Genomic DNA, 12556 nt, shown 5'->3' with positions numbered 1-12556 from the left:
TCCTTGGGGACTGGAACGTCGGGACAGCCGACAGCCTATCACCGGCAGGAGCGATGTCCTGCCCCGGCCAGTGATAGGCTTAGCCCACTGTCATGTAAGAAGCTCTGGCCGGCTTCTTACATGACAGTGCGTTTAACCTATCACTGGCCGGGGGGGACGACATCGCTCCGGCCGGTGATAGGCTGTCTGACGTTCCAGTCCCAAGGAACCGCGCGAGGCCGACGTAGATAAGTTAAAGTTTATTTTCTTTATCTTTTGCAGCCCGGGCATAGGGATACAGCGTACAGCAGTGGTCTCAAATCTGCGGACCTCCAGCTGTTGCTAAACTACAACTCCCAGCATGCCCGGACAGCCGGGCATGCTGGGAGTTGTAGTTTTGCAACATCTGGAGGTCCGCAGGTTGGAGACCACTGGCGTACAGTATAGAGTTCCATCGCCGGCGGCCCCCAACAAAGAGGAGATGGGCAGGGCTTGCGGGTGACACATGTGAGTAGTACCCTGCTGAGCTGATAATTGGGGGGGGGGGGGAGCAGAACAGCACTGGCGTTTAACATGATTTGGGGGCAGGGAGGGTGGTGAAAGAAATACCGTTCTATACCGTGGAACCGCCATAAATTACAAAAATAACGTGATACACATATTTGGTCATACTGCCCAGCTCTAGTACGGAGCCCCATGAACTCCTCTACAACACAAAGATATTGAGGACCGGTGCTGGGCAAAGATACAAAGAGGTGACTACAAATGCAAGGAAGGAGCACACACAGATACAGGGCAACCAACAGCATAGAGAAGAAACACCCCAACAGGGAGAAACCCTGGAAGAGATGGATGCTGACGGAGTTAACGGGGTCGAGTCTAAGGTAACAGAGCAGGCGCCTGAGTCACCCCGGAAGATATCTGGAAAAGATATTAACCCCCTAAGTCCTCCCCCATCTTCACATACTCACCTAGAGATGTCTTCAGCCAGTTTTTTAGTCATCTGCATCACGTCAGGCTGCGACAGCGAGACGAGCAGAGAAAATAGGGGGACCAGGACTGAAGGTGCAACCCCAGGCGCTGGCCGTTAGCGGGAAGGGTTTAACGGTGCATACTTTTATGTCCCATGCCCCTTAGCGGCATATGGGGGAACAGGTACCGCCATGCTCCTGAACCCCCGCCTGAAAAGGGAAAAAAAAAAAAGGGAGTAAAGAATGACTAAACAGCCCTTACTAGAAAATAATAAAAAAAAGACCTGTGTCTTGCCTCCTGCTGACACTAGCTAAAACTGGTTACCTCACTTCCAGTGGGCTGGTACATCCTGCCAGGGAGGAGCCTACTTATTTTTCTTAGTGTCAACACCTCCTAATGGCAAGAGCATATACCCATCAGTATAGGTGTCCCCCCCCCCCAATGAAGAAGCGACAGAGAAAAAAAAATGCTGCTTTATGCCATATGTCCATAGACAACACAATTGTATGATTAACAGATTTTAGTCCCTTTAAATGTGCAAAGACAGTTCCAAGGACATAACTATTCAAATACTTATTTCATTGGAAAAATACAGAAATTGTTCACCCTTATGGGCCTACTGCAGATCACTCATGCTGTCTTATTTCACTCCCAGTGGAGCAGATGACCAGCGATTTCCACCTCTCTCCATCGAACACTGCTACATTTTAGGAGTCCTTTGCCATTCTTATAAACGAAATGGGGAATATTTTTTAAAGAGGCGTCCAGATTTTAGATTCCCCCAAAGAATACCCCAATATTTTTCCCTAATCTGGATTGTCCACCAAAAGTAGAAACAAATAATAGACTTTCATTGTCATACCTTTTTCTTTTTACTGCCTTACATCTTTATTCCATCTTCTAATTCTATTACAAAGCTACCAGGCACTAAGTCATAGTGTGGAGCCACAGCAGACCCCTTCAGAAAACCTTTCAAATAAAGTTGAGTTGCTGGAATGAAAAGGGCAGGGGAGGAAAACATGTCACTATTCTTCCTGCTTCAGCACCTGCTGGCAAGTGTGACTAGCATGACAGCTGTCAAGTTTGCACAATAGATCTGAGAAAAGAGATCTGTTCAATCAAGGAGAGTGTGGGAGACTAGAAGGGAACAAGAAGGCATGCCAGGCTGGGGCATTTAAGCAGCCCGGCCATGCCTCCTTAACACTTGGCTGAGAAATAAAAAGGTGAATTTTTTAGTTTGGCAACCACTATCAGCACCAGGAAAGGTACAGTTTGCTTTGATACACTTACACTTGTGTCCGCAGCAAATACAGCTGACAAAATTACCTTTAACTAAAATGTGTTGTGAGCTCCCAACAGCTTTAATGTATAACAAAAAGATGCAAGCTGCTCAGTGCTATCCTAAGCTTATTTGGTCACACAGCTTTCTAAAGGCTCAGCTTATAGACCCTCTATTTGTGCTGCTCTAAGCAAGTGTATTTTATTACATTTTAGCATTGCAAGTTGCATAAGTCACAATTACCTATGAAGGTATGACAACTCAAGTCATACAATAGCCCAAAGCTAACCCACAAACCTACTTTTTTTTGCTTTACTTTTCTTCCCACATTCATCATCTTTAGGTGCTTTTACCAAACTAAAAAACTACTTTCAAATCTTTAAAAAATTAAATAATATGAACCTCCCCCAAAACACATGCTTAATGCAAACTACATCAAACTAGAGCGAAGGGGAATAAAATAGGTAGCGTCTTTAATACATTATTTTCATAGCACAAACACTTTAAAAATTATAATAGTTTAAAATCATTTTCCATACAGTTTTGCAATGCCACAATACAGCCAGCCAGGTCTGGCAACAATACTGAGGTGAAAAATGACAACAATCTGACTTTGTCAGGCTGTGTCATCCTATTGGACATAAGGTTTCTGAATAAAAAATAAAAAAAAAGAAGAATGAAGCACCATGAAAAGACCAAAAAGGCGGCCAAAAATTCACAGAGGATTAAATAATTGAAAGTTGCAAGACCATTTGACTTACAACAAAAAAAAAAACCTTTGTTGATAAAATATGACACTTCCCAAAATGAATTCTTTCACAGTAAATGGCCGAAGAAATTACTACAAACACAATGGCAAATATTGCTTCATTTTCATCCGTCATATTGGAAAAACCAGATGACCATCTGTTTTTGTCAGTTAAAGCTGCAAAATAAAAGCTATACAAGCACTTTATGACGCATAAAAAAGGGGCTATGTACAATTTTAGGTCTACATGTCCAGCACACGTTATAAACCACATAACTTTCCATAGCGAATGATAAACAATTGTGGCTGCAGTTGCAGGGGTGTGACGTCCATTCTTGTTGTCAGTGCATGACCCCACTGTGTACATGAACCGCCTCAGTCCTACTTCATTGTACAACAGACATTTTCTTTACTTTTCTTCCAGGAAAGCAGTTTCTGTTCCTTCATCGTTTTTTAGCAGATCGACGCCGTACCTGTGAAGATATTAGAGTCTGTTCATACTTTACTTTTTGTTACATTCAGCAGATGTACCGAGAAAGCTCTGTGTGCGCATACTGAATGTAATCACAAGCCCTCATGCTGCCAATGTATGCCAAAAAGGTGCGCTTTTGACATACACTGCTGTTTGTCAGCATATATGTATTATCAACTGCAAAAGAAAAGATGAACCTGGTCTGATTTTCTATACAGAAAGGAAAAATATATACAGCACAATGTACTGTTTCTACACACCATGATGTTCAAATGTTTTATATGACATTCACTAAGTGTTGATGCATCTATGGGTGCTGCCTGCTGGATTGTCTTTCCTTGTAATGCAGATACAATACAGGATGCAAGACACAGTAGCAGACATGCCATTGCTCATATGAGCTTTGAATTAACATGCATCTACAAACATAAGATAAGGTGACTAAAGGAGGCAAAGATCTGTGTATACTTGTATGTAATCTCACACAGTGTAGTGATTTATCATAATTTTTTTCTCCAAAAGTCAAATATTCCCATACATCTGAACTTACTGGTGCAGGCGTTACTTCTTCCTCTTCTGTCTCCTCCTCTTCCCTGGATGCCTCACTAAGAGCTGGACTACTCTGGGGTATATCCATTTCTTCATCAGATTCAGGATCTTTACTCACTATTTTTCTTGGTCGACCTACATTACTAAATAAATAGAGTGCATGTAAAGATTGATGTAGCTCATCTATTCTGAATAAACAGAATAAGTACAACAGTGAGGAAAAAGTGGAGCATATCAATTTTTTTTTTTTTTTTTTTATTTTATTTTTTTTACAAAGTTATATGTATAAATCTTACAGAATAAGTTTTTTAATCTAGCCCAGTGGTGAGCACAGCAGCCAGCATTTATCATTTAACTCAAAGACTATACAAGGGATCTTAGCAACTCCTACACAGAAACAGAGAACCAACCAATACAAAATAGATTAAGAAAACAGAATTTCATACCAGTTTAAACAAAACAAAATAGCATTCACATGAACTTTAAGGGTGAGTTCAGACATGTAGGTCAGATTTCAACCCTTTACAATTAAAGACAGCATTTTCCCCAACAGAACGGCCTAGATTTACAAAGCTACCAAAATGTCAAAAAAGGAGATTTTTTTACACTTACCGTAAAATCTTTTTCTCAGATGCTCCATTGGGGGACACTCAGTTTTAGTCCCAAAGCAATAGGAGGAACCGAAAAATACAGAGTCCGGAGGGAGCCCAGTCAAAACAAATGAACCAACAGACTGACAGGCGACCGACTCTCAGACCACAACTAAAATACTGGGTGGGAGCTGTGTCCCCCAATGGAGCTTCTGAGAAAAAAAATTTTACGGTAAGAGTAAAAAAATCTCCTTTTCTCATTCAGCTCCATTGGGGGACACAGGAACCATGGGACGTACCAAAGCAGGCCCCGGGGAGGGAAAAACAACGCAACCCGGAATCAAGCGGACGGCAGAGCCACCGCTGCCTGCAAAACCTTACGCCCCAAAAAGGCGTAGACGGATGCAGAAGTGTGCACTTGGTAGAACTTGGTGAACGTGTGCACCGAAGACCAAGTGGCCGCCTTACACACCTGTAGGGCCGAAGCCCTGTTAAAGACCGCCCAAGAGGCCCCCACAGAGCGAGTGGAGAGAGCCGTAACCCGGAAGGGAGGATTCTTCCCCTTGGAAGGATACGCCTCGGAAATGGCAGACCGGATCCATCTGGAGATGGTGGCTTTAGAAGCCGGCAACCCCTTGCGTCTGCCCTCCGGAAGGACAAACAGCGACTCCGACAGTCGGAAGGAAGAGGTGGCCGAAAGGTAAACTCGCAAAGCCCGGACCACATCCAGACTGTGGAGAGAACGCTCCCTGGGATGGGACGGAGCAGGGCAGAAGGAAGGAAGAACGATATCCTCGTTCAGATGAAAAGAAGAGACCACCTTCGGTTGAAAAGAAGGAACTGGCCGAAGAACCGCCTTGTCTCTATGAAGAATCAGGAAAGGAGGTTGACATCAGAGAGCTGCCAATTCCGACACCCGTCGGATCGAGGTCACAGCTACCAAAAAGGCGACCTTCCAAGAAAGGAAACGAAGAGAAATGTCGCGGATAGGCTCGAACGGAACGGAATGCAAGGCGTTCAGAACCAAATTCAAATCCCAAGGGGGAGTAGGAGACCTGTAGGGAGAAATCTCATGAGCCACCCCCTGGAGGAAGGTGTGAACCGAAGAGTCGGAAGCTAGATGCCGCTGGAAAAGAATAGACAGCACAGACACCCGTCCCTTAAAAGAGAACTAAGAGCCAAACGCGTTTCAAGACCCGACTGCAGAAACGCCAGAAGGTTCGGCAGAGAAAAACGAACCGGAGAACGAGAGCGGGACTCACACCACCAAAAATAGGCCCGCCAAGTCCTATGGCAAATCCTAGCCGAGGACGGTTTACGCGCCGAGCATAGTGCGAATAACCCCAGAGGAGAAACCGCGCGCCTTCAATACCGCGGTTTCAACCGCCACGCCGTCAAATGCAGCGGCTGTGAATTGGGGTGGCAAAGAGGCCCGAGACAGAAGATCGAGGCGATCTGGCAGCCGAAAGAAAAAACGCCCGCCACAAGCCGAACCACGTCGGCGTACCAAGAGCGGTGGGGCCAATCTGCCGCTCAGAAGGAGAGGAGAGTGGAGCCACCAAAGAAGTGACTGGCGAGCCAAGGTGGGCAGACGGATCCGGTGATCCAAGGACAAAGGGGAATGGTCCCAGAGGGACAGAACGGCCCACTGAAGTGGGCGGGAACGGAGCCGCCGCTATGGCCGCCACCATCCTGCCCAGTACTGCCATGCAGGAATGAATGGACACCGGATGAGGGCGTCTCAAGTGACGAACACCGGACAGCAGAGCGCTCCCTTTGTCCGGAGGGAGGAAAACCCGGGCGCTCTCTGTATTGAACCGGAGGCCCAGAAAAACTAGCGACCAGGAGTGAGAAAGATGGGACTTCTCCTCGTTGATCAGACACCCGAAGCTGGTTAGGGTCAGCAGAGTGATGTGGAGTCCTCGTTCTGGACTCGGGACGGAGCCTTGATAAGCAGGTCGTCCAGGAAAGGGAGGACAGAGACCCCCTGGGACCTGAGAATGGCCATAACAGCTGCCAGGACCTTGGTAAAGACTCTGGGGGCTGTGGCAAGGCCGAAGGGCAGGGCCATAAACTGAAAGTGACCCTGCGGAATGGCAAAACGCAGAAAACATTGATGAGGAGGAAAAATCGGGATGTGGAGATACTCATCCCGAATGTCCACTGAAGACAGAAATTCGCCCCGATCCATGGATGCAACAATCGACCGTAGCGACTCCATTCGGAAGTGGCGGAGTCGAAGAGGTTGATTGAGGAGTTTTAGGTCCAAAATCGGACAGACCGAACCCTCCTTTTTGGGGACAACGAAGAGGTTTGAATAAAAACCATTTAAACGGTCCTGAGATGGAACGGGCACAAATGACAACCTGTTGCAGCAGAGTGCGAATGGCAGAGTGAAAACCTGCAGCCAGGGCAGGTGAACGAGGAGGCCGGGACCGGAAAAAAAACATCCTGGGGAAAAGAAGCGAACTCCATTCGGTAACCGTCGGAGATGACGTCCCGAACCCTGGACTTGCGCCAACCAGACGTCCCGAAAAAGGAGTTATCGACCACCCACCCGAGGAGAAATCCCGGGTGGGGGCGCCCCTTCAGGTCGAGGAAGGTTTGCGGGTTCCCGATTTAGCGGGAAACCGGTTGGAACGGCTATCCTGCTTCCATGAGAGGCAAAGTTTGAAGGACGGGCCCTGCCTACCTTGCGAGGAGCACGATTCTTCCTGTTGCCCAGGGCGCGAAAGGAGGTCGACTTACGAAAACCCTCACGAGCAGCAGGGCGGCGCGCCTTGTTCTGGTGGAAGCAAAGAACTCTTACCGCCCGTAGCCTCGGAAATGATGTAGTCTAGCCGTTTCGCAAAAAGGCAGCCGCCAGTAAAGGCCATCTCCGTCAGGGATTTCTTGGAAGCCGAATCGGCGTTCCAAGCTTTAAGCCACATAGAGCAGCGAATGGCGAACAGATTGCCAGACGCGACAGCCGCACAGCGAGCAGACTGCAAAGAAACCTGGCATAAATATTCACCTGCGTTTGAAACCTGGAGAGCAATCACAGCCAGATCATCAGGGGAGGCCCTGGACAACAGCCCTTGACGGAGTTGTGAAACCCACACCGATAAGGCCTTCGCGACCCAGGTGGAAGAGAAGGCTGGGAGCAGGGAGGATCCCACTGCCTCAAATGCGTACTTGGCCAAATTCTCGACCCGATCCTTGAAGGAAGCGGCATCCGCCAACAGCAGAGCGGGAGACTGGGGGGTCCACAGATGGTGGAATGGTCCATTTAGAGATAAGATCCTGAGGGGCCCCAGGTTAGATGAAGTGGGGTGGGGTGAGTGGGGGTGCCGGAGAGGAAGGAACATACTCACTAAACTATGGAGGTATACTTACCTCCCTAGAAGTCTTCACCAGACTAAGCCAACTGCATCATGCCAGGCTTCAGTAAGCAGGGCGAGCAGTGGCAATAGGCGACCCGGACCCAAGGTACAAACCTGATGCTGGCCTCTGGCGAGGAAGGGTTAACGGACGTACTCTATGGACCGTGCCCTTCAGTCGCATGTGGGGAAACAGGCAGCACCATGCTCCTGTCGCCCCTATCTAGAAAAAAACAAAAAAGGAGAAAAAAAAATCTAAAACACTAACTCTAGAAAATAATAAAATAGACCAGGCCTAGAGCAATCCAGACCTGTGTTGCCTCCTAGGACACTAAGCTAAAACTGAGTGTCTCTAAGTCAGTAGGTGGGATATATACTGCTGGGAGGAGGCGACCCTTTTTTTTAATGTTATGCCTAGTGTCAGCCTCCTAGTGGCAGCAAGATATACCCAAGGTTCCTGTGTCCCCCAATGGAGCTGAATGAGAAATATGCCAGTTGCCCATTACTAGTCACAGCTCCGCTTACATTTTACCAGAGCAATTTGAAATTGGGTGCTCCAAAGTGCTTCTCTCTGCCAATTAAAAATCCTGAACATGCACACAGACAACATAGTAGTAGACTGCCTAAACCAGCATTTCCCAACCAGTGCCTCCAGCTGTTGCAAACTACTACTCCCAGCATGCCCAGACAGCTTTTGGCTGTCCGGGCATGCTGGAAGTTGTAGTTTTGCAACAGCTGGAGGCACACCGGTTGGGAAACACTGGCCTAAACCAAGGCCAGCTCTCTTGTTAACTCCTCATACTATTATTATTACTGGAGTGTGTAAGCGCAAGATCCCATGGCTTATAATTCTTCCACAAAAACTTAAAAAAAAAATACAAAAAGATGAAAAATACAAATACAAAAAAAAAAAAAAAGCATTTAAGAGTTTTCTTTACCCTTTCTTCTCCTGTACTTGAGGATTTTTGGGTGGTCTGCCCCGTCTTTTCTGTGGTATAACTGGAGATAACTCCAAAGTAGATTCTAACTGGTCAGCTCTAGGAAATAAAGTTTCTTATTAGTCCTTCTTTTTGAAGTACAATAGGCATAAGAAGATAAAATCAGGACAGATTCATAAGATTGGCATTATAGTATAATGTTTCCATAACCTCCCTCTAGGATTTCATCTCAATGGTGTGCAGCAAGACAACAAATTAAATCACAAGTTGAAATGTCAGCTTACTTTTGTGCAGATTTTCGAGGAGCTCTTGCGCCCCTTCCCCTTTTTTTCTGTTCTACATTTTCAGTATCTTGTTCTTCACTGATATCCAGTGCTTCCTCTTCATCTTCTTGGGGGATTTCTACAGGGACAGATTTTTTTCTCCCCCTCCTAGGAGTCTTTGGTGCTGGCTCCTCCTTTGTTGGTGCTGGCTTAGCGGACTTTGGAGGTCTTCCACGTCTTGCTTTTTTAGGTGGACTATTTTGTTCATCTTCAAATTCAAGCAAATCTTCCTTTAACGTTTTATCAGGCCACTGTTGGTCGTCAGACTCAGAAGCAGCTGCTGCTCTCTTTCTACCACGCTGGCCACCCCTGGGTTTTGATTCCTGAACAGATTTAGAGAGTTCATCCATACTTAAACTATCATCTTGGTCTAGGAGAGATTGTTTTTTACGTCCTCTTGGCTTTTCTACATCAGAGTCATCTCTCTTATCAACTTTCTTAACGGACAATGGAGAAGACATCATTGAATAGTCTTCATTTTCACTATGATCAAGTTCAGTGCTGTCAAGTCTTCATGAAATAAAATTGAAAACAAAAATAGGTTAAAATGATCTATTTTACTATAGTTCTTTACAAGCCTAGTTTGTATTTAACAGATTTAACCTGTCTACTGCCAGGGACACATGTCACATCAGAATTTTGATGTGAACAGAATATAAAAGATAGAGCTGGGATTCTGGAACCATTTATCCCAGAAGCTTAGCTTCCAAGTAAGCACAACTATGCTCCTAAGCTCCATTGATAATGGGCATGTATCTATGGCTCCATATTTCCCTCCAAATTCTCGAGAGAGAGTAGTGTCCCAGCAATCAGACCCTCATTCCTCCTCTATGGCAGGGGTGTGGAAATTTTATAAAAAACTACTTGTCCATGGGACTAAAATGGAGCAAAATCTACTTGTCCCTCATGATGATCCACTTGTCCGGGCCAATTTTCGCTTTTACACTCATTTTTTCCTCCTCGCCCTATAATAGCCATAACTACCTACTATAAAGATACCTTTAAATTTTTCAATAACATTCTCTGAACCCAAAAAAAAAAAAAAAAAATTATATATATCTCACACACAAAGACGCACACACACACACACATATACTTAGGGAGGTGAAATTAAAATAGTAAAAGATAATTTTGCAGATTTGGTGGTTTTCTTTTCTACGCCATTTACCTTGTGGTTGAGGTAACATGTTAGTTTTATACTTTAGGCCGCCTGATTACAGCAATATCAGATTTGTATAATTTTCGTCATGTTTTACTAATTCTGAACTTTTTCATATTTTTTTAATTGCCATTTTTTAACCCCTGCAGCTTTATTTTTTTCCACATACCAGGTTGTATGAGGGCTCATTTTTTGCACCATAATCTGTTTTTTGTATCGGTACCATTTTGGTATTGATCTGACTTTTTAATCGCTTTTTAACTTTTTTTTTCTGGGATATTATAAAAATTGCAAATCTATGGTTTGGTATTTTTTTTTACATTTACCGTACGGGATACATAATGTTATATTTTAATAGGTTGTACCATTACGCACAAAGCGATACCAAATATGTTTATTTTTATTATGTTTACATGTTTTTATATAGGAAAAGTGGGCGATTTGAAGTTTTAACATGGAAGGGGTTAATGCAGCGGTCTACAAACTGTGGCCCTCCAGATGTTGCAAAACTTCAACTCCCAGCATGCCAGGGACAGCCAACGTCTGTCCTGGCATGCTTGGAATTGTAGTTTTGTAACATCTGGAGGGCCACAGTTTGAAGACCACTGGGTTAATGTGTGTCTTTCAACCTTTTATTAAAACTTTTAGGAGGAATCATTAGATTCCTCAGACAGATGAATAGAGATCTATTGAACTCTATTAATCTGTGTGCTCTGTGATCCATTGATAGAGCCTGGTCCAGCCAGGCTCTATCAATGACAGAGCAGGACAGCAGGAAGCAGAGGTAAGTATATAGTGGATCTCCCCCCGCGATTGCGCTGCGCGGGGGGGGGGGGGGGGGGGGGGATGGGGATCCACCCCACTACCCCACCTAGATGCCGCTGTCAGCTTTGACAGCGGCGATCTAAAGGGTTAATCGCTGCATGCTGGCTATCAGCGGCGGCCCCCGGTTACTGAGAACAGCCGGGAGCTGCAGAGTATAGAGCGGGCAGGAATCACCAGCCCGCTCCATACATACTGCAGAGAACCGCATGCAGTCTCCCCGTGCAGACTTGCGTCCGCTCCTCCCCTCAGCTCTCCGAAGCTACAGCTGGGGGGAGTGAAGGCAGAGGACGCAGGTCTGCACGGGGAGAAATAAGCCACGCCCCCTCATCTCCCCCCGTACGTCTGCAGAGCAGGGGAGAGAAGACAAATACACAGCTTCTCATCTCCCCTGATCTGCTTCGGAGGACACAGGTTTTTACAGCCAGGGGCTTTAGAGTATGGAGCGGGCAGGAGTCGGCAGCCCGCTCCATACAGACTGCAGAGGTCCGGTCAACTTGTCAGGTCCGGCCCTGCTTGCCCGAAGCTGGGCTAAGGGCCGGACAAATTCACCTGCCCGGCGCCCGAAACTGCTTGTCCTGGGCGTCGGGCGATAGGAATTCCACATTCCTGCCTATGGTCTGGTATGTTTCAAGTGTTGAAGGTGCTGAGCATTTTACCTCCAACAGGTGGTATCAGAGAGACATTTTCGTTCCTTCTGGTAAAGATGTACTTTGCAAACAACGGACAACAACTGCAAATCATGGCTTTCTTTCATATGGCAAAGAACTACCATGTGACGAAAGCAATAAAAACACTGTGGATGCAGTGAAGTGATAACTGGTCGAGATGCAGCCATTTACAATTAACACATGTATAGGGGAGTCTGGAGCACCTTGTAACATGTTAATCTTAGAGACTGTATCTAAGTGCGTCAAAGAGAGAGTCCAAGGTATCTCTTGTAGATTTATGTAGATGGTCTCAAAAAGGACAAAAAATAAATAAAAGCAAAAAACCTGTAAATGGGAGTATACAACTACATACTGTAAAGTAAAAGAATGAATATTGTGTTTCCTACCTTCCCTTAATCCTTCCTGGAGAGCTTGGATTAGAACCACTACTTGCATTGCTTGCAGTCTCCATCCTAGATGACTTTGACTGCGTTTGTTTCCCTGCTGTGGACAGAGGCTTGTTTACTGCTCCGAGAACATTTGTGGACTTCGGCTAAAAAACAAACATTAACTATATTAAAATAAGACAAAATGTAACCAAAATTAGGCTTCACTCACATAATTTTCAGCCACACATCTTGCTATACATTAGCACGCTGTAAAAAAGGGATGCAGATATAGTTAGACATGTTGCCAGCAAGCCCACTGACTTTTCT

At 45.6% G+C, this 12556-nt stretch overlaps 1 protein-coding gene across 4 annotated transcripts in view; it reads right to left on the bottom strand.

Moving 5' to 3' along the window:
• Window positions 1-1845: 1845 nt before the first annotated feature.
• Window positions 1846-12556, bottom strand: part of PDS5B (PDS5 cohesin associated factor B) — a 136864-nt gene continuing 126153 nt past the window's right edge. For 3 of the 4 annotated variants that reach the window (XM_056561895.1, XM_056561894.1, XM_056561893.1), the window contains exons 30-34: window positions 12248-12393; window positions 9171-9719; window positions 8887-8985; window positions 4001-4142; window positions 1846-3451 (exon numbers count right to left, since the gene is read on the bottom strand). In XM_056561895.1, coding sequence (XP_056417870.1) covers window positions 3422-3451; window positions 4001-4142; window positions 8887-8985; window positions 9171-9719; window positions 12248-12393 — 966 coding nt within the window. In that variant the 3' untranslated portion in view covers window positions 1846-3421. The remainder of the gene's footprint in view (window positions 3452-4000; window positions 4143-8886; window positions 8986-9170; window positions 9720-12247; window positions 12394-12556) is intronic. The other variant, XM_056561892.1, reaches the window with a different exon arrangement.

This window comes from Hyla sarda, chromosome 2 (genome assembly GCF_029499605.1).
Source record: "Hyla sarda isolate aHylSar1 chromosome 2, aHylSar1.hap1, whole genome shotgun sequence".
NCBI classification, from domain to species: Eukaryota; Metazoa; Chordata; class Amphibia; order Anura; family Hylidae; genus Hyla; species Hyla sarda.
The sequence above is the reverse complement of the archived record's forward strand: the minus strand, read 5'-3'. Positions and strand labels throughout refer to the sequence as shown.